General features: G+C 39.7%; 1 protein-coding gene across 6 annotated transcripts in view; it reads left to right on the top strand.

Moving 5' to 3' along the window:
- Nucleotides 1-23,467, top strand: part of LOC126278964 (muscle-specific protein 300 kDa) — a 1,270,985-nt gene that overhangs the window by 1,112,542 nt on the left and 134,976 nt on the right. For 5 of the 6 annotated variants that reach the window (XM_049979256.1, XM_049979254.1, XM_049979257.1 and 2 more), the window contains 4 exons: nt 4,323-4,535; nt 4,910-5,059; nt 9,325-9,435; nt 11,407-21,867. In XM_049979256.1, the coding sequence (XP_049835213.1) occupies nt 4,323-4,535; nt 4,910-5,059; nt 9,325-9,435; nt 11,407-21,867 (10,935 nt within the window). The remainder of the gene's footprint in view (nt 1-4,322; nt 4,536-4,909; nt 5,060-9,324; nt 9,436-11,406; nt 21,868-23,467) is intronic. The other variant, XM_049979259.1, reaches the window with a different exon arrangement.

The following is a 23,467-nucleotide window of genomic DNA, read 5'->3' as shown; positions in this document are numbered from 1 at the left end:
CATCGAAGTACGTGCCAAATTTCGCGCGTCTGTAAATTTTAGCTCATCTTCAGGATTTCGTGTTCTTCTGAACTTCACATGCTTTTTCCGTTGCCTCTGCAACAGCGTTCGGACCTTTTTTGTGTACCACGGGGGATCCGTTCCATCTCTTACCAATTTATGAGGTATGAATATCTCAATTGCTGTTGCTACTATATCTTTGAATTTGAGCCACATCTCGTCTACATTCGCATAGTCAGTTCGGAAGGAATGGAAATTGTCATTTAGGAAGGCTTCTAGTGGCACTTTATCCACTTTTTTAAATAAAATTATTTTGCATTTGTTTCTGATGGATTTGGAAGAAATGGTATTGAGCCTAGCTACAATGACCTTGTGATCACTAATCCCTGTATCAGTCATGATGCTCTCTATCAGCTCTGGATTGTTTGTGGCCAAGAGGTCAAGTGTGTTTTCGCAACCATTTACAATTCGCGTGGGTTCGTGGACTAACTGCTCGAAATAATTTTCGGAGAACGCATTTAGGACAATCTCGGAAGACGTTTTCTGCCTACCACCGGTTTTGAACAAGTATTTTTGCCAACATACCGAGGGTAGGTTGAAGACCCCACCAACTATAACCGTATGAGTGGGGTATTTATTTGTTACGAGACTCAAACTTTCTCTGAACTGTTCCGCAACTTTATTATCGGAGTCTGGGGGTCGGTAGAAGGAGCCAATTATTAACTTAATTCGGCTGTTAAGTGTAACCTCCACCCACACCACTTCGCACGGAGTATCTACTTCGACTTCACTACAAGATAAACCACTACTGACAGACACAAACACTCCACCACCAATTCTGCCTAATCTATCTTTCCTGAACACCGTCTGAGACTTCGTAAAAATTTCTGCAGAACTTATTTCAGGCTTTAGCCAGCTTTCTGTACCTATAACGATATCAGCTTCTGTGCTTTCTATTAGCGCTTGAAGCTCAGGGACTTTTCCAGCGCAACTATAACAATTTACAACTATAATTCCGACTGTTCCTTGATCCAAGCACGTCCTGTAATTGCCAAGCACCCTTTGACATTGCAGCCCATCCCGCACTTTCCCGAGGCCTTCTAACCTAAAAAACCACCCAGTCCACGCCACACAGTCTCCGCTACCCGTGTAGCTGCCAGCTGAGTGTAGTGAACTCCTGACCTATTCAGCGGAACCCGAAACCCCACCACCCTATGGCGCAAGTCAAGGAATCTGCAGCCAATACGGTCGCAAAACCGTCTGAGCCTCTGATTCAGACCCTCCACCCGGCTCTGCACCAAAGATCCGCAGTCGGTTCTGTCAACGATGCTGCAGATGGTGAGCTCTGCCTTCATCTCGTAAGCAAGACCGGCAGCCTTCACCAAATCAGATAGCCGCTGGAATCCAGAGAGAATTTCCTCAGATCCAAAGCGACACACGTCATTAGTGTCGACATGTGCCACCACCTGCAGCTGGCTGCACCCTGTGCTCTTCATGGCACCCGGAAGGACCCTTTCCACATCAGGAATGACTCCTCCCGGAATGCACAAGGAGTGCACACTGGATTTCTTCCCCTCCTTAGCCGGCGTATCCCTAAGGGGCCCCATTACGCGCCTAACATTGGAGCTCCCAACTACCCGTAAGCCCACCCTCTGCGATTGCCCGGACCTTGAAGGCTGAGAATGATCCTCTGAAACAGGGCAGGCAGCTGCATCTGGCTCAGCCAGAGACAGTGCCTGAAACCGGTTTGTCAGACGCACCGGGGAGGCTTTCTGATCAGCCTCCGGGGACGCCTTTCGCTGCCTGCCACGCCTTGGAACGACCTCCCAATCAACCACAGGCGAGGGCTCAGCCCCACTGCGGGCAGCAACCGGGGCAACCACAGCGGCAGACCGATCTGGGGACAGACGGGACGAGGTTGACATCCCCGTGATACCCGAGTCCGGCTCCCCACAGTGGTGCCCATAGGCAACAGCCTCAAGCTGCGGGACCGAAGTCAGCGCCGATTGCAGCTGTGAGCGAAGGGATGCCAAGTCAGCCCTCATCCGAACACAGCAATCGCAGTCCCTGTCCATTCTAATCGATGTTTAACAACATTTACCGAAACACGAGTACCGCAAGTGGAACACGCAAAGAATGTATCAACTAACCTGTACAAATGCCTAAAGACTGCGCTACAATCTGCTGAATTTACGTTTACATTAACTAAAACTCAAAATTGCACCTCCTATACGAAACTCACACGCAATTTAAATAAGAATCTACGAAGTAAACACTAAAGCGCGATGCTACAACTGTCAAATACTATAATACGCCCGAAATATATGAATTAAACAATGCAAGTACCCAAAAACACGCAAAGAAATTAATTAAACTATCTAACAAATAAGTAAGCTAGGGTTATACGACTTGCTGCTGCAGCTGCTTATCCAACGGCGGCAGGGAGCACACTGACTGGCCAACCGACACTGGCCGTTCACAACAAAAACAGAAGACAGACGACTACGCGAATTTGCACTATTCAGGTACTAAGGCGTGATGCTACAACCCTCAAATACTATAATACGCCCGAAATATATGAATTAAACAATGCAAGTACCCAAAAACACGCAAAGAAATTAATTAAACTATCTAACAAATAAGTAAGCTAGGGTTATACGACTTGCTGCTGCAACTGCTTATCCAACGGTGGCAGGGATTGCATTACAGAACAATGAAGTTATTTTGGCCAGTTTGCTAAAGAGATTTGGCTTTCATTAATCTTTTCTGTTGAGGCAATCAATTTATTTGAAACAAAGTGTTTAATTTCACACTATTGGCTAGTTTCAACTTTTCGCTGTATTTCAAGCGCACATATGGCATTATGCTATAATAAAGAACCAAACATGAGATAATGCAGTACTGGTATTCCAAGAAAATTTGCATACGAATGTGCGTTTTAAGCCGAATTGTGTGTTTCAGTATGGTTCACAAAATTCCGACGCTCTTGAAGTATCCTCTGATGTCTCATTTCTTTTATGACATAATGTAAGATCTGTTACTGTTTTACACGTACTCCCATATGGGCTTCCTGCGTCATCATAGCTGCGCAAGCGTGGTGACGCTTGTTATCTGGCACTCTCATGCAGCTGCTGAAACGAACCTATTTCTAACAGGTCGCAGGAAAATATTGCGTATGGTGGTTTGAAAAGTGTTACATTCAAAGGAGATTTCCTTTTACGTAAGATGAGGTTTGTGCAAGAATGTACGATAAATTTCTTAAATCACAAAGCGTTAGAGTCTCATTTAAAAATCAACTCTGTGAGGACGACCATTTAGAAGAATTTCGAGCCCTGAAGATTAGACATTTATGTCGTTATTAAAACTTTTACTGACACATTTGTGTGATGTATCTTAAAGTGTAACAAGCGCAAAAAAGATCAACATTATATGTGGAAGCTTAGCTTCTCTTCCAGCATATTAATCTTAGAGACCAATATTATAGGTGAATGCTATGTATATTAATTTAAACCCTTAACTTTTCTTACTTGTGTGTTTGCGCTACGTAAGAGTGATCTTGCTATTGGCTGACTACATCACGTGTCCTATGCTGTCATCAGCTGGCGAGATCACATGACATGAGCTACGACTGGCTTGCAAAAGCACATCGCAAACTCGATTTCAATGCTTCGGAAAGTGAAGTTACATGCAGTGTTTGGTGGAATTCAAATTTATACCTTCGTAATACAAAAATATGCAATGTACATGTTGCTGCACATCAAAGGTCTTTCAAAACGTGTCAAAACATTCAAGACAATGCGTTCCTTAATTTAAAAAAAAAAAAAAAGTGTCCTCTGTGTGTGACTTAGCATTCTCAAAGTTTGTGAGTTTCTGAAACACCCTGTATATTCGTGTGTTTGATAAAGTGTAATGAAATACTTCCTTCGCTAATGGTTACTGCTACGATACAGTATTGTTTGATAGCAAATAGTCCTCCTGCTTCTAGTAATTAAAGTTTAGGGAGGCAACACTTGAAGAAAATGTGTGTTTACTGTTGATTACCATACTCATCAGACAGACTATGTAATTTGACTCATTTATATTTCTAGTACAGATTTGCATTTAAGTAATTAATGATTCTCACTTACGAAAAATGAAATTTCAGAGCATCTGTATTGTAGAAAAATTGGAAGATTATATTCTTCATATGTGATGCTTGCTTATCATTCTTGTATATTTTTTTTATTATTAATATTTTGACATTTTCCCCATTACTGCTTGTCCACAGTATGGTATAAATTGCTAATGTCATTAATAAAAGTTCATTTTTCCTTATTTTGTAGAATGCCTTATTGCAAGAGACCAGTGAGGAGTGGGAACAATGTGAGAAAAAGATGAAGGATATTCGTGCTTGGATTGAGAAATCAAAACAGTCGCTTGAATCACCACAGCATAAAAAGCGACCACTGAAAGATCAGCTCAATGCACGGGAGAAGATAATGGCTGAAATTTCCATCCAGAAAACTAAACTCTCTGTATCTGTTGAAAAGCTACAGGTAAGTAATGGGAAGGGGCTAATACTTAGTTGTTCCATATATGTGTAACAGGATCTGGAGTACAGTTATTATAATAAACAGAAAAATCATCATTTCTGACTGTTGATAGTTTTCATTTACGCCTTGTTTGTGATTGTGACTGTGAAAGATGGGAGTAGTCATAGGCAAGATACAGATGTAGCCTAGCTCTTCACTTCATTTGTCTGTTTCTGCCCAAAACAGACTTTGCATAACATTGATGAATGTTGTTTTATATTTTCCCTTTCTCACACTCTCTTTCTTCCTTCTTACAATTATGTTGACTTTGGTAGTAGGTGTATCTTCCATATTCTGTTGTCCAATGTGCGTACATAACTGATTTTTACACTTGGCAGGTACATTTTCGATCTGGCGTTGGTGGAGATTCAAAAGTATCAGAAGCAGCTCAGGAGATCATTGGCGAGTTGGATCAACTATTGACAGTTGTGAAAGAACAGGCTGATGGGCTTGAAACTAGTCTCGGCCAGTTGGATCGATATCAACAGGTTAGCTCATAACTTTGTTTTCAGTGTGTGTGTGTGTGTGTGTGTGTGTGTGTGTGTGTGTGTGTGTTGGGACCCCCCACCCTGCCAGGTATCTCATAACTTGTTTATCTTGACTTCATCAGAAACGCTTCTTAAATTTACTATTTTTTTTATGACAAAAGTTGAATCTTGTCTTTACTGAAGATGGATGACTGAAATGTGAAATGAAAATTTTTAGTTTTAATCTCTTAATACCTGAATAAATTTCTAGATGAAAGATAAAATAAAAAATCATGGCATTTTAGAGGTTATCTAAAAACTCTAGAGAATACAGCACTTGTCAGAAGTGCTGCTAGCTTGATGCAGAATCAGCATATGCTGGTACTGGTGCTAAAAAACAGATAACTTTCCCATTATTAGCACATCATTGATATGATTGTAATTCATGTCATGTAGCATTAAGGGGTTTAATTACAAAAGCAATTCAGATAAAGTAACATTGTATCTCCATAGCCCATTTCAGTGTGAGCAAAATTCAAAACAAGATGTCCAAGTGAATTGGCAATTGTCTGAAATATTTAGAACGTGTTGGAGTGGTAACTGATTGCATCCTATGGTTATGAAAAAAGTGTCCTGTTTTATTTGGCACTGACCTACATTATTGTTGTCCATTGGGAAGCTTGAATTTCCTTGTGTTTTCAGTTCTTATTACACTGTTGCTGGTTTCTGTTCTGCAACACATTTTATGTGTAGCCAGTTACTTGTTTCCTTCACATTGTTGGGTTGCTATTCGTGTCTGTTTAGGCCTCTGATATCTAATAAGGACAGTGTGTTCATTATCTGTCCTTTTTTATATAGAAAATGTTTTCTATGGTATTACACAAGTGCATGTGAAGCAGAAAGAACTAACAGCCCCAGATTTTACCTGAGTGAGTGTAGGTGGGATGAAAGCTGATGAATTCTGTATGTGTTGGTGTAATTTCCATCTCTCAAAAATTGCTGCTTGATATAATAAACAATATGAATGAGAATTACACTTATAGTTCTGCTTGTAAGTTTGTAACAATTACAAAAAAATAAGTTTACTGTGCTTTGTTCCCATCAACAACTATTAAAATATTTTATGGTGGGAAATATGCCTTCTTGCAGAGCAGAAAGTAGAAGTATGAATGTAGTATTAGTTAACTGCAAGAATGTTAAGAATAGGATCCCAGAACTGCTTGGTAGTGGCATCTTTATTTCCAGGTAAAACTGTGTAATATCGAATGAGCTAAGACTCAGGAAGCAGTATAATGTATAGATGGGCAAAACTGTTCTTTTCAGAGATCGGATCAGAACTGTTCACTCCCTGAAATGAACTAGCTCTTTTTCATGACTCACCATTCATTCACAACAGAAAATAAATGGAAGGCACATTGCCCTTTAAACTTGGTTTATTCCAGTACTATACCAATATTTTGATCTTATTTGATCCTATTTTGAAGTATCACAGATAATGAGTAAGAATTTTGTATTGTTTATTGAAATTTCCATGATATGGCAAAGTTTTTGATTATTGATTTATTTTGCACTATCGTGGTTTTTTGGGTGATCGGAAAATGTTGTAACTTGAGATTTACATGAACAATGTATTTGGCTATAATGTATTAAAATTTCATTAACCTCGTACCAACACATTGCAAGCCATATATTTTTAAAGTGAACATTTCCTTCCGAAGACGCCTAAAATCGCAAAATCTGTACTACAATAAAAAAAAAATATATAAATTTGACTGTAAGACCAAAGTGCTACATATAGCCTTACACAGAATAAAACAAGGAAAATATTGGTGTATCACATTTTGCGATACGTTTATCGGTTCACTCGTGATTAAAGCGTAAATTCGAGTGTCCTATAGTAAGAGGAGTCGTCAGGAGCCTAATCTGATCAGTTTAAACAAATAAGAATAAGATAAAAACAAATGATGTAAATAAAACAGAAAGAAACTTCCACATGGGAAAAATATATTAAAAACAAAGATTCCAAGACTTACCAAGCGGGAAAGCGCCGGCAGACAGGCACATGAACAAAACACACACACACAGAATTACGAGCTTTCGCAACTGGCAGTTGCTTCGTCAGGAAGGAAGGAAGGAGAGGGAAAAATGAAAGGATGTGGGTTTTAAGGGAGAGGGTAAGGAGTCATTCCAATCCCGGGAGCGGAAAGACTTCCCTTAGGGGAAAAGAAGGACAGGTGTACACTGCCAGTTGCGAAAGCTCGTAATTCTGTGTGTGTGTTTGTGTGTTTTGTTCATGTGCCTGTCTGCCGGCGCTTTCCCGCTTGGTAAGTCTTGGAATCTTTGTTTTTAATATATAAAAACAAATGATATATACATAACATAATTATGTAATATACATACCGGTATTACTACGAAGAACAATATCTAGTAGAGACAAATTCTGATGCAGAGGTGCTGAGTCCAGTGGGTCGAGCCGCGAGCTGTGTTACTGCATGAGCTAAGACTGCAGAGACCAGAGTGACACCTGAGTTGCTTTGCTCAACGCTCTGGCTAGAGTCGAGAACGGTGGGTTGAGCGTTGAGCGGGTGAGTTCCGAGGGTGGGGGGAGCGGTGAACGGCCACCAGTCACCCGCTCTGAGACAAATCGTCTATTCTCTTGCGAGCAGGTTGTTGCAAGTAGTTCTTATGTTCTCCGCTAGGAGGCTCTCTGTCCCGTTGCTTGCATCAACTGCCCAGAGGGCAGGACGTGCGACTGAAACAATCGCCGACCGAGTGCGTTGCTAAGTTAAGGTGCGGCAGACACTGCACGCGGCAGAGGAAGCACAGAGACGGCACGGCATATGTGAAACACAAAATCCAATGGGGCACTGCCCAATGCAGGCAGCCAAGGGAGAAGCAGGGCAGAGGCCGGCGCTGGCTGTGTTGTTTGGCGTGCAGTGTGCTCTGACTAGCAGAGGCCCCGCTGATCTGCTCCGACTCTCTCTCTCTCTCTCTCTCTCTCTCTCTCTCTCTCTGCTGTGGGAAACGTTTGGAGCTACCGTTCTTTTTTTCTGAATCACTGATTGTTCACTCCTTTGAAAGATTCAACTCTATGAATCAGTTCAGGAGCGGGTCCCCCATCTCTAGTATAATGTGGATGTCTATAAATGACCAAAGATTAGAAACTGAATGTTTTATCCGGCTCTGTTTCTTGGCATCGAAAAAGCCTTTGATACTGCCACCTGGAAAATAGAATACACACTTGTGGATAGTCAGAAGAGGTGTGCTATAGGATTTAAGACATTGTGATTAACATTGTTCTTAGTGGAAAGACAAAAATATAAAGAAATGTCTAATGTTTCTCAAGAAGTGTGATAGGATTTTTCATTACTTATGTGAGTATATATAACCAAACAGATAAAACCAGTAGCTTTCCAATTCTATTCGTAGTTGAAGCATTTGTGGATAGAGAAGTGTCATCAGACAGTGATTGTAAAATCCAGAAAGACTTAAAACTGACCAGTATGTAGTGCGAAGATTGACAGCTGTTCATACATTAAAAGTACTGTGATGTGTGTAAACAGATAAAAAGACTTGATATCATTTTACAGTAAGGTCAGGCAATAGAATTGATAACAACTGCTAAGCATCGAGAAATACTTGTCTGGAGTAAATTAAAGTGAAACAATCACATAAATGTCACCTTGGTGAAGAGAGACTAAGGTTTATCGGAAGAATCCTAATCTGAAGGAAGTGTCATTTACTCCTGAAAATCAATCGTAAAATCCTTATTTGAGTGATTCTTGAATATTGTGTCAAAATGAAAATTTATTTGAGAAAACTATAAAATTACAAGGAGACAGGGTGGTTGGCCAGTACTCTCCTTTAGGAGGTGTAGATTAAGTGCTGCCAATAGATTTAGAGATCAAAAACTTTTTTTCCTTCATCCTGACAATTGGCGGGTCTATCTCATCGTGAGGCCAACCGATATGCCCTTAGTTTGAAAGCTAATGTAGATTTTTGTATTCCTAAGTAAGGATATTAGCAGTAATTAGAATTTTGCCTCCTGGGGGTCAGTACTAGCCAGCTATTCTTTCTCCTAATTCTGTGTGATTCTCTAGTATTGTTAACTGATAGTTCATATCCCCCCCCCCCCCCCCCCCCCACGCACTCATACACTTACTTCATTTTCACCTTACCTACTGGCTAGCAGTTGAAGAAATCAATTCAGTGAAAATCGAGTGTATGTGTAAAGCAATTAGGTATTATATGAAAGCCTTTATGACGTGGTACTCTTCTTGCTGCAGGAGATACAGCAGCTTCGCCAACAGGTGGTGCAGATGGAGCAGCAACTCCGCACTGTGATGGCTCCTAATTATTCTCCTCATGATAGAGACAAGGCATTGGAAGAGCAAACTGTAAGTATGCTTTGGGGAATTATTTTTATTACCTAGCTGCTGGCACTTTAAGTTGTGCCCTTCAATATGACAAGTCACTTATCCTCCGCCAGTCAATTTGCAATATGATGTTAAGAATCGCTTCACTGTTCATACTGTTGATGTAGTTAACTGACACTTTACTATAGGCTACAGATTTTGGTATCTTTAATTTAAATAACGTGGACTAACACAAGTTTTTGAATGCCGTCCTTGTTCTGTACACTGTAATCAGTGTTAGAGTAGTTGCTGTACTCTCACCTTGTATTTAGCTGAAAGCTGGACATTTGCATCCCCAAAGTAACAGACAGTAATTTATTGTGGTAGTAAAACCCATGTAAACACAAAGTTAAAGTGTGAAATAAAGGTAGTTTTGTAGAATTCTGTAAACTCTTGTATTAACTGTGTCAAACAGAGCATGTGTTAAGCAAAAGTAAACTAACATGGGTACATCTCATGCCCAGGAGGTTGTCTTTATTAATAGTATATAAAGTGTGTGTGCGTGTGTGTGTGTGTGTGTGTGTGTGTGTGTGTGTGTGTGTGTGTGTGTGTAAGCGCTCGTGGGCACAAGTGTGTGTGACTGACTGAAGAGTGGAATGGTGAGTGCATGCATATAATTGTGAATTGTGTGCACATGATGGACAGAGAGAGAACTAGAAAAAGTTTTAATAAATGTTTTTAACATAGTATTTTGTTACTGTATAATTCTAATATTTGAGAGCTGTTAATAAAATGTTGATAAGTGACATGCCTTAACTCTGACTGTTTTGTAGAAATTCAGTAGTACTCTCAGTTTACATAATGTGTGTGTGCGTGTGTGTGTTTTTTGTTTTTGTTTTTTTAAACAATGTATTTTTATTGTCCTAACAAAAACAGAAGTGGTTCAGACACAGTATTGCAAATGTATAGGGGAATGATTATAGTAAGCTGTTATTTTCAGGTACAGTCTATAACATTTGCAAAAATGAAAGATGTTATAAATAGCACAAATGGTGCAAGTTAAACGGAGGTATAAGTAGTATCATGAAAACTTCTGGAAACATTTTGATGAAGGACCGAGCTGGTTGACTTTCATCTGGTCAGAATGCATGGTGGCTGCAAGATCATTTCATCAAGGTGTTTCCATAGTCCTTACTGTGCAGCTGGGATTTCTTTCCTTACTTTTTCCACACCCATGCTTTTATAGATTTCAAGTACAAATTTACTTTTAAACTGTTTGTTCTTTTTTTCCTTTTCTTATCACATTTGCTTGTAGTTGGTTAAGGTTTTTTGATGTCTTACTTTTGCTTTTCTTAATGGTTTTTTTTCCTGGGGTACTTGGTATCTTTACTTATATTGCAAGACATTAATACTTATTTCTTGTCTTTCATAATTTCATTAATAGTTGCATTTTCAATCACAAGATTTCTGTTTCTATAATTCAGTTGTACATGCTTTATTGGAATCTTTCTCAATCATTTTTGCAAGATTAATTTTGGGTCTCTTGCTTTGAATTCTGACTTAATTCTTTTTGCTACCTCCTGCCCCTCCCCATCGATCTTGCAGGCATGTCGAGAGCGCATTCTCACCCTCCAGACCAAGATAGATGCACGCAATGAGCGCATCAAACTTCTGATGCAGAGAGGGACTCCTGACTTGGAGCCACTAGACTCTTAACATTTACTTATTGCTCATTCACTTTGGAGGAAGAAGATTGGGCAACTGCTTCGCTCGTCTTTTGTGAATTCAAAAGCTGAGCAATAGAGAAAAATCATCAGTGACATTGGAAACACTTAAAATGAAATGTGAAATGCGGCCACCAGCAAAGTTGGACAAATGATAAGCATAATCCAGAAAATGTATTAATTTTACAAAAATTTGTTGATTGGAGACATAAAATGTACTTAGCATATATTATCTGTGTGATGGAAGCTTTCACACATTGTTAACACTGTTATTTTACTGGATGATCAGGGCCTTCAACGAGATATGGGCGCTTTGAGGACCCGTATTCAAGTGTTGATGGACCACATGCACCATATTGATCCATATGTGGTCATAGTTCCTGAAAAAATGGACACCACCGGTGAAGGCACCGAATATGACAAAACTGGTGTGCGTCAGAGGGTACCGGCATATGCTCTTCCTGTAACATATGCCGATATTGCCGCAGGTCGCACAAGCCCTTGTCCATTTGCAGAACAAGTAGACAACAGGAATGAAAAACCAATGAGAGTATCTGTCATAAAAACAGTTACACAAAAGACACTGACCAAGGAAGTGGAATCAAGTTCCAATCTAGCTGAAGAACCAAAAGTGGAAGAACTTGTGCAAGAAATGTCACAAATTCCTCAAAAAATTATTAAAGAACAACATGAAGAACCAATCATTAATAGCCAGAATAACGAAGTCAGTCACATAAGAGACACAGACACTATCTCAGATATTGAAGTTGCAGAATGTCCTAAAAACTTAACAGAAAGCATTGAACCTGAAACTGAAAAAACAGTTACAGAACGGAGAGGCAGATCACCAAGGCGTAGAGACATCACTTGCAAAATTTCAAATGTTGCTGAGATTGTCTCGTCTCCGAACCGTCAGGTGCATGAAACAGAAGCTGCAGTAACACTTAAACAAGGGAAGTCCGAAAATCCACAGATCTTACATCAGACTCCTAGGAAACAGCAACAGATAATTCCAAAAGAATCTTTAAAACCAGATCAGAGGCGTGGCCGATCCCCAAGTCCAATGTGGAATCCAGGGTCGACTTCGTATGCTGATATACTTCGTGGGCGACATGACTGGGGTGTTGAAAGCTATCATACACCACAAGACACAGCAGAATTTCTGCAGCAAGAGGTGCTTGCCCAAGCTGCACACGTTGATGCTGTGCCTATAGTTGAGACGGTTCCAGTGGTTGAGGCTGTGCCAGTTGAACCTGTGTCAGCAGTATTTGATTACATTCAGCAGCCACCTGATCTAGTAGGATTTATAGCATCAGGTCAGCAGCTTCTTAATTCTGGTCTTGGGACATATCATGCAACTGCTGAGCAGTATATTGTGCCCGAGACTTCTTTGGAAAAGCCAGCAGAAGATTTTGACACCGTCATAGTTGAACAGCCAGTTTATGAGCAAGAAGAGGACCAGCCGGTGTCTTTTAGTGGTAAACAGTCATACGACTCTGAAGAATTTGAAATGATCGAACAGCCTGATCAATTGGAAGATAATGTTACTGTTTTGTCCCATGCACCTGCCATCCCTGCAGAAACAGGCGAACTAGCAGCAGAAAATGATAACACCTATTATGAAATATCAGCTGCAGGTAATGATACCACTGCTGTTGTTACACATAAAGCGGAAGAGGAACTTCAGAGAACTGAAAACATAGGAAGTCCTGTTGATATTGACCGATGCCATATGTCTTATGCACAAATCGTAGCACAAGGACTGTGCACTAAATCTCTCCAGCCATCCAGCCAGACAGTGCCAGTGTATAAAAGCAGACGAAACGATCGATCGCTCTCTCCTCGACATATGTCACCTGCAGGTTGTTATTCAAGAGAGTGGTCTGCCTCTCCTTCCCGTGAGCGTTTCAATACGGGGAGGGCTGAGTCAGCTAGATCTCTTCCGCCTGCACGAAGTGGCTCTGTACCAACAAGTGACACATCTCTAAGGAGTGTGAACAGTCAAAGTAACCAAGGAAAGAAAGGAGTTTTTGCTGATGCAAAAACTAATGCTTCTCTCCAGCCAAATGTTCCAACTGAATGTAAAAAATCAGGGAGAAACAGACAGAAGAAAAAGAAAATCACTGGTGATATACAGATGGATAATATTCCTGTACAACAGTCTTTTTTCTTCCCAGAAGTTGAAGACATTGATACCTCAACTAATGGAGAGCAAAAGATGGATATAACTAGCTTAGAAGATCAAGCTGTGGGTATCATGACTTCAACTGAACGGAAAGATGTGAATACTAAGAAAAGTAACATGAGAAATACCAAATCAAATGCACACAGTCCTCAGACTCCCCTGATAGCAGAAGAGATTCTCAGTAACAAAGAAAACCAGGCTCAAAATGATGTAAAAATTATTGGAATAGAAGAGACGCACAAACATCAAGGAGATGTGGTGCCTTCTGAACAAGATAAAAAGAAGAAACAGAAGAAGAAGAAACCAGAGAAGCTACAAAATGATGATGAAATAGAAAAAGCATTGAAGGAAATTGCTGAAATGGAACATTTATATATCAAACACAAAGGGAAGAAAGAATTGCTCCCAGAAACAAAACCTGAGAAAGAAGAAAAGAAAAATGTCAAGAAAAGTAAATCAGTAAATAATAATGAGGGTTCTGAGACTGATCCAAAACAAGGGTCAGATGGTGGAATAGCACTGTCAGAAGATGCAAATATCACTCAGGAATCCAGAACTAAGAAAAAGCCTCAAAACAGGACAGAGGCTGTGAATTACGAAAATCAGGATACACCAAGATCCAAGCGTAGACGTGGAAAGAAGCAAGTTGATAATGGAAGCAAGACAGAATTAGCTTCAGTTTCCCATTTGGATATGGTTGAAGGTGTTGTGGAAATTACACAAACAGATGGCAAAATAAATATTTGTCAAGCCACTGGTTCTATTCCATTTGAAGTAGCACAAGAGTCAGATGAAGTAGTGGTTACACTTTCTGATCCAAATAGTAAGAGTGATCAAAATGTAGACACACAGAGCAATACTGCTTCACAATCTAAAACAGCCAGTAGCAGGAGGAGAAAAGGTGGATCTAAGACTGTGAGTGAAAGCAGTATTCCAGTTTTAGAGCCTAATACTCAGAGTACTTCCTCAGCACCCATCTCACTGGAAGCCGATGGAAATATTCCCTTGAATGATCAAGCCGTTAAAGAAATACAAGATGCTATTAGAGAAACAGATGATCCATGTATTGATTTTGAAGAGAACAAGGCTGTTCAATTCCCTAGAAACACGCTTCACAACTTGTCCACAAAAATTACTAAACACCCAACAGAGATGGAAAATAAAATTGTTTCTGATGCTACAGATTCTCTACAAAACTGTGAAGAAAAATTGTTGGCTTCCAAAGCAACAGAAGCTAGCAGTGAAACTACTCCACCTACTACAGAAAAGTTGGAACCAGATCACTCTAAAAAGAATACCAGAAAGTCAAAGAAAGCTAAACATTTAAATAATAAGGATTTGAATAGTCACATAAATAAACCTGGATTTAAATCTGTTGAACAGACACAATTGTTACACACAGAGAGAGGAAGTCTGGAGCCACACCATAAAAATTATAGTGCTGATAACAACATTTGTGAAGTAGAGAGTAGTAATTTAATTTCAAATGCAGAAAATGAGCTTACAGTTGAAAAGAAGCATGCTTTAGAAGAAACATTCACATTGGAGAAACCACTCAATATTTCTGAAGATGTCAATGTTCTAAGCAGTGCTAAGTGCCTAGAAGGAGATGCAGTGAAAGTGGGAGAATCAACCAAACATCAAATACCAAAAGAAATAATGTTATTGCAAAAAGCAAGGGATGTAGATGCCAAAGAGCTGGAGGTAATGAAACAGCCAACTATGGAAAGTGGAGAATTCAAAATGCCAGCATCCCAAGAGGATGAAGTTGTTTCATTGTGTTCAGAAATAAACACCTCTGAAAAGACAGGATTTTCTCCATCAACAAGAATGGATGATATGAAGTTGACAACTGTGATGACACAGACGAAGATAAAGGACGTACCTACTGACATGAATACCAGCCATCCAGTTGGGGGAGAGACACATGTGCATGAAAGAGAAATTGTTCCTAAATTGAGTGATGAAAATATTTCTCCATCAACCCCATCCACAGAAGACACAACACAAAATGCAGACACTGTTAGTATGACTAAGAAGAAGAAAAACAAGAGGACAAAACAATTGAAATCAGGAAAGATTAAAATATCTGAGGAGTTAAATATCCATGTTGAAAAGGAAGTAAGTCCAGAGCAGGACCAAATGAACGAATTGAAACATGACGAGGCTTCTGTGAAGAGTCATAGCATTGTCATGGAGACAATATCTTCAGAACAAACTACAAATGATTCAGAATTCAAAACTGGAGAAGAACTGGCAGATCAGGAGACTCAAAAACAGTGTGACACAAAATCAGATGACACACTAGACATTAAGAAAAAGAGCCGCAGTAAACGTAGTAAGAAAATGAAGTCAGAAGAGACTACTCCAGCCAGCCCTGAGTCTCCAGGTGTGGATATTGTGCCTTCCAACAGATCTCTTGACGAACAAGTGCCATTACAAAGTACTACATCCCAAGAAAACTTTGTGTCAGACAGCACCAATGTCGGTGGGAACTCTACCCAGAAGCCAGCATCTTCTAAAAAGAGCAAAAAACAGAAAAGCAAGGCCATCACTTCAGATGTGGACAGTGCACCAAAGGAAATTGTTAAAGATGTATCTGGTGTAGGAATAAGTGGCAGAAAAGTTGTGACTATTGTTGATAAGGTGGAACTAGAACATACAGAACCACCAGAGCTACATGTGATGCAAACTTCTCCAAGCCAAGGACAACTCAGTGAGGAGATCAAGGGAACAAAATTAGCTGACCAGAAGGTCGCAACAGAGCAATTTATTTGGAAGGAAAGAAAAATGTTGGAAACCGTCAGTGATAATCTGGCAGAGACCGCAAAAGTAGGTAGTGAAGCAATTTCCAGTGTGCAGCTTGTACATCCTAGAGAGTTTATAGTGGAACAAAACTCTAACGAAGAAATTAAACCATCTATAGGAAATAAAAGCGAAAAATGTGATAGAGTTACGGAATCAATAGAAATAGCTAGTGATGTTGCTGAAACCCCGAGAGAGTTTGTAGTGGCAGAAAACATTAGTAGAGGAGTGAAACCATCTATAGGAAATGAAACTGAAAAATATGTTACAGCTACTAAAGCGATAGAAATCAGCAGTGTTACTGCGACTGAAACCCCAGAAAAACCATTAAGTTTTCAGGACTCTGAAAGGCCAGAGCTGATGGATACAGAGTTAGGAGCCACAAATTTAGGAACACAAAAGGAAGAAAAGATGAATGACTTTGTACCAGCACATGTAAATTTGTTACACTTTGAAGCTGAACATACGAGTATACCTAGCACTTCATCTGATAACATGCAGGAAAATGTTTTAATTGAAAACAAGCTAAAAACTGATAATGAAGTAATGATTGAGAGTCAATATACACAGTCTGGTAGTAAAGAAACTGAACATCCTTTGAAATCTGAAACATCAGATTCTGGAATTAGTAAAGATATTAGTTCTTCCACTGCTGTCTCTGCTCAAGGAGAAGCTACAAGCAAGAAAGGTGCTGTTGAACAAGAGATTCAAATTCTTTGTGTTGATGTCACCCAAGATGCTGAGATATGTATTTGTGATGCTTATGCTCCAGAGGGAAGCACTTTCACAGCAGCTGTAGATGATATTGAACACAAGAAACCTTGCCCACAGATACAAGATGTGTTGCAGCCACCAGAGAGTCAGCAAATGAAAAGTGAGGAACTGTCAAGTCAGTACCAGGAGGTAGAGTCGGAGGAAATGTGGTTAGAGAAGACAACACGACAGAGTGAGGAAGATAAACCACTGGAAACACCTGATCATGGAAAGGAAGAAGAATTCCAAGAAGAAAGTGTGCAGGGTGGGAGAGATAAGCTGAACAAAGCAGGAGTCATTGACAAAGGAGTCAATGCAGGGAAAAAAGGAAAGAAATCGACCAAAAGAGATGTTAAGTTAAAATCCACTTCAGATAATGTGAAAGATAAAACTCATCCTTCTCCAGTATCTGTGTCAACTGAAAGACACAAGTTTGTGGAAGAAATAAGAAGCGCAGAAAGCATGAAGTTAGAACTGTTGCCAGATGTAAAACAACATACGGACTCCGACAGTCAAGTAAAACCTGAAGGGCTTAGTAAAGTAGAGCCTACTTCAGTAGATACAGCAAATGCAGACTCTCAAATAAAAAGACAAAAACCAAATAAGAAAGTAAAAAAAGTAAAAATTGTTTCTGAACTAAAAGCTGACACCTCAGGTGCTGAACATACTATGCATGAAGCTATTCCAAAATCACCAATTTCTGATTCTGAACGACATTCTGCACAAGAAGAAAGTGCAGGTAAGAAAAAGAAAACAAAGAAACCCAAGAATAAATTACCCATTGAAGGTGGACCAAAACAGAAGTCAGAAACTGATGCAAAGAACATTTCTGATGAGACTGTGACTGATGTAAAAAAGACAACAGATGCACCTTTACAGAGACGAGATACAAGGAAGAAACTTCAGCGACCTGCTGACATAATACCACCGCTGCATTTAGAGGAAAGAGCTACTAAGAACTCTGAAGCTCAAGATGTGCCTAATCAACATTCTTTCTTTGGTGCTCCTTCACACCGTACTTCACCTTTTATTCCTGAAGTGCTCACTGACTTGGAAAGTGTGGTTTTGACACCTGAATGGATGGCAAAATCACCTCCAGTAAGGAAAATCATAGAAAATCCTTTCGTTAGTAATACCAGCCATCAGCAGGATAATGTGGTCATTGCTGAAAGTCCTAGGGATCATTTTGATGAAAGTCAAAATGACAAAGAGGACGATTCTTTGCTACTATTATCTGGCAGTACTCCTCCATCATCATTCAATGTTTTCCCTCAGTCTCCTGTATCAGCAGAATCAGATTCTGGTATTGCAGATGAACTTCTTAGTCCCAGACAGGAAGATGTTTGTGGCTTGGGTTTGGATGAAAATGCAGCCATTTTTGGATCAGTGAAAGAGAGGTCAAGAAAGCCAAGGAAGATTGTTGAAATAATAGCACCCACTGATAAAAGTTTTGAGGAAGAAATTAAGGAACATGAGTTCTCTGTTGGTTTGGATAGTGTTGAAGACCAAAGTTCCATTGAGGAAAATGTTAAAAAGCTTCAGCAAAAAATGAAGAAAAGAAAACAACGTCCAAAAATACCAGAAGAGTTCATTAGTTCTTCACAGAATAGAGATGTTATTCCTATTGAGTTGGGTGAGTCTACATTTGACAGACCTACAGAAATAGATGTTCCAGTCACTGAAGGGAAGGAAGTTCCAGCACCTCATACAATAGACCTGAAAAATGTTGGTGATGTGCAACAAATTCTCACCTCCATTGACAACAGTTTATCAAATGTTAAAGTTGAGTCATATGACAAACAGGATAGCATCACAGGCAGTGTTGAAGATGTTGACTCACATTGTCGGGAAGCAAACGTAGAGCAAGATGTCACTGTTATGACAACTTCCAAATTAATATCTAACGTTATCTCCCCAGAAACAACAGCAAGCCCATTTAGTGATGCATGGATTAATGCACTTGATGAGCCTATCTTGTTTGATGATAGTGATGAAGATACGTCTAAGCTTATTGAAAGTCATAACAAAGAGTGCAGTATGAACACACAAGTATCTTTAATAAATAAAGAAGAAATTCCCTCTGGAAAAATAGAAGAAAAAGATACTCTTTTGGAAGAAATCTCGTCATTGGTTACTACACATTTAGCTCCAGATGAGGCTGTAGAGCCAAAACTTAAGGATGAAGATCTTCAGAAAAACAGAACAGATATGTCTGATAAAATCCTTGAAGACAATCAGACAGACAAACATCATTGTCAGCATGATCTATCCAATGATGACGTTACAAGAAAGGATACAGTAAAGCCAAAGGAGATTGTGAGAAGTGAACTGGAACAAGAAGCATGCAAAGATGTTACTGCTAATGACAGAGGATTACTAGTGACTCATGACATACAGAAAACCGAAATCACTGACTTTCTTAGCCCACCCACTGGTAGTATTGAGACACAACTGCAAAATCCTATAGAGAAAGCCAAAGAGCTGGAAACAGTGGCTATTCCATATGAAACAAGTGACAGTGATTATAAAAACAAAGAAAAGTTAAAGTTCATTTCCCTGGATGCATGGCCGATATGTCACACATACCAGGAGAGTGAAGCAAAATGGCAACTAATAAATGCAGAGCATATAAAAAATGAAAAGGAAGGTGAATTGAGAGTGAAGTCTGTTGTGACTCCTGCAAAGACTGAAGAGAGGCCAGAGTTCCCAGATGAAAAACAAGTCGCATTACCATGCAGTAAACAAGATCATCATGAGAGTGCTCCTCTATTTACAAATACATTGCGATATGATGTTATTTCTATATATGAAGCAGAGAGAGACTGGCAGGAAAGAAAATCATTAAAACAGAGTAATTTGGATTATGGTTCTGATGTTGCCCAAGTGACTGCAGGTGCAGAAATAAGTGAGGAAGATAGGCAGGCAGAGGAAGATAGGCAGCCAGATTCTGACATACAGATGATCATGATTGATGGAAGTGTAATTCAAGAGAATGTGAAACTAAGAGAAACAGAGGATGCAGACTCTAATGATGTAAAGTTGAAAACAGCTACACAAGAAGCATTAATACCAGGAAGTACTGATAAACAAAAAATAAATCCTGTACAAAAGTATGCCCTTGAATGTCTTGCACAAGAAAGACCTTGGAACGATTTCTTGAAGTTCGTTGATGCTGAAAAACAGTGGAAGAAATTAACCACGCAGAAGTCACTTACATTTCAGGTTTCTGCATTGGCTACTGAAAACCTTACACAGGAGGTAATTGTTACTGAAAAGCCAGTGGAACCTGTGAAACATGTGACTGCCGAGAGAAACACAGAAACTGAAACAATGCCATCTGCACAACATTCTGCTCTTGAGAACTTGGCAAATGAAAGGCTTTGGAATGATTCTCTGAAGCTGATTCATGCTGAGAGGCAATGGAAGGAACTCGATGCCATGAAGGACACAACCACTTCAGCAGTGTCCGCCTCCGCAACACCGGAAGAAGGAGTTATTGACAGTGCACAGATAGTTATTAAACCAGTAAAAACTCTCAAGCAGATATTTGCTGATGGGTTTGAGGAATTTGTGCCCAAAAACAGAGTTGCTGCTTTTGTAAGTGCTGAAGGTGAAGGAATTCAGATTACAAAGGAGCCTTTTATGGAAAGAGATAGGGTACAAACTCTTGAAGACAGTGTGCCAGTAAGTCAGCATCTTGATTGTACAACTTTAAATGTGGGGATTGGAGATATTGATAGGGAGAAGATTCATTTTACAGATGTGACACACAAAGATGATAGTAACCAAGAGTTTATATCTTCTTTTATACCAGAAACACAAACTGATGTGTCATCTGGAAAATCATGGGCAGATATTGTTGCTAGCAAGTCTGAAACAACTGTAAAAATGTCACCACCTCATGAAGAAACTACTGAATCTGCAGCTGGTTGTTTGGATACTGAGAAATCAGCTGTTCTGGAGGGCACAAAGTTACTGTTATATCCTACAGAGCAATCTGTAATGTCATTACCAAAGATACAGATACAGCAACAAGAAGAAGAAGAAGAAGATGATGATGATATTAATCTCGGCGACCCTGCTCAAAAAATTGATCCAGATGGTTTTATTGAGATTGTTTCTAAGAAAGAGTTAAGGAGAAGACGATCAAGATCCAGATCAGGCTCACGCATTAGTAGTGATGTATCAAAGGAAAATGATGTAGTTTATTCTGAAAATGCCCTTGTATCAGAAAATGTTAAAGACCCCTCTGATGAAAGTAAGATTTTGAGGGCAGAAATAAAAATTAGTTCCGTCGATGTCCCCTTTGAGAAGAACCATGATTTTAAGCTGAAGCAAAGGCAGTTATCAGGTCCAGCAGATGAGAACACCAGGGAACAAACCTCGATTTCTGCAGCTGATTCAAATGACTTTAAGGACAAAGATAAAAGAAAAATGAAACGTGAAAGATCACAACAGAGACTAGCTACGAACGATAAGCACAGAATTCGCAGAGACAGTAGCCGAAAGAAACATTACTCTGAAAGTGAACGCGAAGTTGATGAGATATTACGTGTATTGCAAAAGGAGGAAATACTGCGACAGTTTATTCCCCTTGATGAAACTTTCTGGGCAAATAAATGGAAATATCATGATTCAGAAGTTCAGTGGCAGATACTTCTAGCCTTGTCAAGATCATCGTTAACTGAACAAACTTCAGAAGTAGAGGCTTACAATGGTGATGATCATCGACGAGATAAGGATGATGGGGGAAGCAGTGGGAACAGTTCACCAGGCTCCAGAACTCCTAGAGGTGTTGGTGAGGGAGGGCATCCTGACACCACGACAGAGGTGCTAAGTGCTGATCTGCCAGGTGGCATGTGCAGCTGGCCTGCTGAAAGCACCTACCTTTCCTTAGAAGAACACACGTCCCGCCTCGCCCACAGAGTTGCAGAGGATGTCTTCACCAACCTGGAGGAAGAGCCGCACATCAGTCTTGCCAAGGATGATTGGGTATCACAGCTGAAGGTTCGAGATGTTTGTTGTGTGTTTCCCCTATGTCCTGGCAGACAGCTGTTCATTTTGACTGCTAATGCTTTTTTGATTCTTCAGTGTTTTCCTTTCTCTCCAGGTTTTCATAACAAGTGTTACGTTAATTCTTCATATATTTTGAGTTGGGCTGTACAGCTTCATTAACTGTTTTCAATTAACAAAATTATCATTTTGTTTGGCCATAGCTAAACCTTTGTTGTTTTTTGAACTATTTCTATTATTATTTCTGCTAATATGTTTAAAGCATTTGGTGATACAACCCAAATTTACTAATTAAATCGTGCGAAATTTAAAACAAAACATGCTTGTTAGCATAAAGCTATCTTTATAAAGAAAGTTGCTTTTTGGTGTATTGTGTAGTATGCTTCTGTATGTTAACTAATTTAAAACTATTGCCTTTGTTTTCCTGTCCTGTGCGTTATTTTTGAAAGCTGTTTGTCCTCGTAGCTCTGCTTATTTTTTGTATAGTGCAAAGTAGCTGCTGTATCTTTTTCAGCTTTTTATATTATTCGTAGCATCTACATAATTTTTTTTTTTAATTTTAAATGGTGTATCGAATAAATAATGTTTTATTAACTGACTTAGATATAGATAAAGAGATCATCACTGACAGATGTTATTCTTTGCACTAGCTGACTGCACTGAAGCACTTGGCATAAAGCCTTGCTTGACACAGTAGTGATAAGCACCGTCTGCAATCCCAGATACTACTCTTATCGTCCTTTCCCAGGTGTCTTAAGCTACTATACTATGAATGAACATCATAGGTTTGCTATAGGTCAAGTGGTTCAGATTAAAGTGATGCAAAGTATATTTCATTATTGTAATTCAGCTAGCATGATTGTACATTGTAGCTTTTGCATTATAAGTTGTGAATCACCACAAATGTCAGTCTGCCCTCTATAATATTTTAGGAGATGTAAGACACATTTATTCTTTTGTAGCATCAAGCTGTTGGTCATGGTCGGAGGACTTAGTGTATTTCGGTAGGAGTAAACATTGTATCACTACAGGTTTGCAATTGTAACTTTACCCTTAATCTACAATGACATACCAGCACACTGCATTTAATATTCATGTACAATGTATGTACGCAGTGTACAGTTAGAGTGGCGTGCCATAAGACCGATCCATAAATGGCTAAAAGACAATTGGTCAAATGCTTTTTCCTAGCAGAGTGTGAAGTTACATTATGACATACCTGGCGTTTGCTAAATAAACTGCAAAATATAATGAGATTTTCACTCTGCAGCAATGTGTGCGCTGATATGTAAATTACTGGCAGATTAAACCAGTGTGCTGGACTGAGACTCAAACTCGGGACCTTTGCCTCCCACATGCAAGTGCTGTACTATCTGAGCAACCCAAGCACGACTCACGTCCCGTCCTCACAGCTTTACTTCTGCCAGTACCTCGTCTCCTACCTTCCAAACTCCACAGAAGCTTTCCTGCAAGGCTCGCAGAACCAGCACTCCTGGAAGAAATGATATTGCTGAATATGGCTTAGTCACAGTGTGGGGGATGTTTCCAGAATGAGATTTTCACCATGCAGCGGAGCGTGCACTGATATGAAACT

This window comes from Schistocerca gregaria, chromosome 6 (genome assembly GCF_023897955.1).
Source record: "Schistocerca gregaria isolate iqSchGreg1 chromosome 6, iqSchGreg1.2, whole genome shotgun sequence".
NCBI lineage: Eukaryota > Metazoa > Arthropoda > Insecta > Orthoptera > Acrididae > Schistocerca > Schistocerca gregaria.
This window is presented reverse-complemented; position numbering and strand designations above follow the sequence as displayed.